Below are 3301 nucleotides of genomic sequence, written 5' to 3'. Positions count from 1 at the left end.
TTTGATACATTATTCATGTCCAGAAGTTGATGAGCTCCATCTCCAAAATTTGGACCCCAAACTTCTAATCCATGACAGAAATCAATTTCCAAGTTGGACTTTATAGCAGCCTGGCAAAAGCTATAGAAAAAGGTATGGGTAGGCTAGTATGCTTCATTATTAACAAGCTATGCTCCAGATAAGAACAAAGAAAGTGAAAACCAGAATAAGGCACAACATTTTTGGTTGTAAAGGCATTTGACTGATAGACATTATCCATTTCTCCTCTACTTGCAATTATAAATGAGGAATCTCACAATTACTTGCAATTATTTTTATGCTTCTCACTTTTGAGTGTACTTTATGTTTCCCGATATGATAACTTACAATCACTTAGTTTTATGATGAATTTGACTGCTGTTTTGATCTACTATATTTAACTCTCTTGTTGTCCTCAAATTCTTCATTCTTAGTAGTCATTATTCCATTCTCTGCAAAACACTTTGAGTGCCGAGCGTACCACATGCGAATAAGCTTGTAGCCTTGTATTATGTTCCTTCCTATAAAAAGATCTTTTCCTTTTCCTTTTTTGCAGTATAGAAAAGAACTCTTGTCTGTTTAAATACGGAAAATGTTAAAAATCACGATCGATAATGTTTCTTTTTTAATCGGAAATTTGATATGAGTTTTATAGATCTCTTAATTATTTCTCTAAATTAATAAATAAATTTGTAAGAGATATTTATAAAATTTATAATATTAGTCTGCTATCACTGTTAAGATATATTTGTACAAATATATTTTGAACACTTTGTTTTATTTTTTATTTGTTAAAAACGGCAGCCATTGTCCTGTGTACCTTTTTGTTTTCGATTAATGTGTCATATTGTTGGTTTGGTCCTAGTGATAATTGCATGCGCACTGAATCATACGTACTAACATTCACATACTACATTTTCTCATCCTTCAATCATTAACCACATTGACATCTCGTAGCAAAATTACTGAAGGCTCCAAAGTCTTAGTCTTTCACTCATTTTATAATTGGTTAGTTGGGTTTCAATTACTCTCGGAGAAAGGTAGCTAGACATAACTTATAAGGTTTGCTAAAAAAACAAAAAAGATAAAACTTATAAGAGACATAAATTTCACCAGCTTGTGAACGATACACACCTTGCTAACACTAAACACTTCTTTCTCTACTCTCTAAATAGAAATTGAAGAACTAGAACTAGAACTAGTGTTGCTTGCACAAAGAAGAAAGGAAGAGAAATGCCAATGGCTCCATTGAGCAGTCGATGCACTAAGAAAGAAGCTAACAGAGGAGCATGGACAGCTGAAGAGGACCAAAAACTAGCTCAAGTCATCGAAATCCATGGTCCAAAGAGGTGGAAGTCAGTGGCAGCTAAAGCAGGTAAGCATATAAATTCCGACTTATAATGTTCCAAAATGAAAAATTTGTCAAATTTTTTTGCTTAAACCAATTTGGTCTTGACTATTGAAGATATTTAGTTTCTTTCTTCTTTCTTTTTTGGTCATTCTTCTTCTTCTTGTTATAATGGTAAGTCCAAACTCTTGCAGGTCTAAATCGATGTGGGAAGAGTTGCAGGTTGAGATGGATGAATTATCTGAGACCCAATATTAAAAGGGGCAATATATCTGACCAAGAAGAGGATTTGATACTTAGGCTGCATAAACTCCTAGGAAACAGGTAGGCTTGTTCTTTGTATGCATGCCAAGGTTTCAGTTATTTTGTCTTTGTATGTATACATGTTGAACAAATATATATGTGCTAGCTGGTTTTACAGCTAAATTAATTTGGTGATTGTATAGGTGGTCTTTGATTGCTGGAAGATTACCTGGTCGAACTGATAATGAGATTAAGAATTACTGGAATTCTCATTTGAGCAAAAAGATAAAGCTGAAAGAGAAACAAAATAGAGGATTCATGGTGCAGTCTGAGCATGAAAAAACAAATGTAAAGGAGATGGACCATATAGTCGATAGAAGGGAAGAGGGTACCTCTACAAGAAATGTGGACTCACAGGGTAGCTTCATTGGGGATGACCTCTTTAATAGCTCTAGCGAGGGGCCTCTAACTTTGGAGTGGATGAGCAAATTCCTTGAAATGGACGAAAGTTGGTTCGAATTGTTGCATGATATGTGACTTTTTTTTTTTTTTTTTTTTCTTGATTTTGTTGTGGATTATGCATCTTTCTGTGATTCTATCACCACCAACTTAGCTTTGATAATCCAAGGAAAATCCCACTTAAGGTTGTTTTTTTTTTTTTTTTGGTTGGGTAAGGATGGGAGGGAGAGAAGGGTTTGGGAAAAGATTAATGTTATCTTATTGGTTATGGGTGCATTTGGGATAGTCCAAAATTACTTAAAAGGATTTTCCTTGGATTAGCAAAAACAATGTTGGTGGGTTTTTTTTTTTTTTTTTTTTTTTTTTTTTTTTTTTGTGGTGAAATATTTGTTCACTATTATTTATGGGAAAATTTATTTGCAGATTGTAAGAATATTTATGGTGAACATGTGTCATGTAACATGACTAAGCAATAGTAAATGTCGGTAATATCTTTGTCCTATCAAATGTGCCTTTAATCCGTGGACTGTCATACTAGGGAATAAACCATAGGACTCACGATCTAGTTGTTCTTTCAATGCAGGAGGAAAAAATAAAATCGAGTGATTCTAATTTTCTAATTATCGTAGAAAAAAATGTTGAAAAAGTACTAGGGCCCAATCATCTAAAAGACTAAAAGCAGGCAGTGGGGTCTGACCTAGTCATACAAAAAAAGGCGCCGACCACTTTCTTGAGCGTGGTCCAAATTTTGGTCAATATATCAAATAATGATCCCACGTGTGTGAGAGCATCTCTTAAGAAAACACATCTTGAGGGCGTTTGGATTCAACTTAATCCTACATCTGCGTTTTGCAACACGTTTCTAGTCCTTTTTTTTTTTTTGCACATGAACAGTGATTTTATTGTTCAGAGACAATTTTTACTGTTCATACACTGTTCTATTACTGTTCACACACTGTTTATCACTGTAGCAGCACTGTTTATACATTAAAAAATATTAAAAATGGGTCCTACGATACTATTTATACATTTAAAATTATTTTGTTAGAGCATCCACAACCGAAAATCTCATCCCATCCTATTTTACCATCCCAAAAAGTAACTTTATCAATTATAACATACCATTTTCCAATACACTCAACATCCCAAAACTCTATTTTTTTCCCATTTCATTTAAATATTCTTTTTTAATATTTTTTTACTATTTCTCTTTTTCTCTTCCTTTTCCTCTCT

General features: G+C 33.5%; 1 protein-coding gene across 1 annotated transcript; it reads left to right on the top strand.

Annotated features, from left to right (window-relative positions):
- Positions 1-1062: 1062 nt before the first annotated feature.
- On the top strand, positions 1063-2575 carry LOC126712710 (transcription factor MYB114-like). The gene is made up of 3 exons (XM_050412154.1): positions 1063-1393; positions 1561-1690; positions 1813-2575. Exons 1-3 carry the CDS (start codon positions 1252-1254, stop codon positions 2144-2146), a joined length of 606 nt encoding a protein of 201 aa, XP_050268111.1. The 5' UTR covers positions 1063-1251; the 3' UTR covers positions 2147-2575.
- The last annotated feature ends 726 nt before the right edge of the window (positions 2576-3301 follow it).

The sequence above is a fragment of the Quercus robur genome, chromosome 2, assembly GCF_932294415.1.
Source record: "Quercus robur chromosome 2, dhQueRobu3.1, whole genome shotgun sequence".
Taxonomy (NCBI): domain Eukaryota; kingdom Viridiplantae; phylum Streptophyta; class Magnoliopsida; order Fagales; family Fagaceae; genus Quercus; species Quercus robur.
The sequence above is the reverse complement of the archived record's forward strand: the minus strand, read 5'-3'. Positions and strand labels throughout refer to the sequence as shown.

Excerpts from the sequence above, each read along its gene's own strand:
- LOC126712710 (XM_050412154.1), top strand. The coding sequence starts at position 1,252 with ATGCCAATGGCTCCATTGAGCAGTCGATGCACTAAGAAAGAAGCTAAC. Across the intron at positions 1,394-1,560 it reads GTCAGTGGCAGCTAAAGCAG|GTCTAAATCGATGTGGGAAG; the intron begins GTAAGCATATAA and ends AAACTCTTGCAG. Across the intron at positions 1,691-1,812 it reads CATAAACTCCTAGGAAACAG|GTGGTCTTTGATTGCTGGAA; the intron begins GTAGGCTTGTTC and ends GTGATTGTATAG.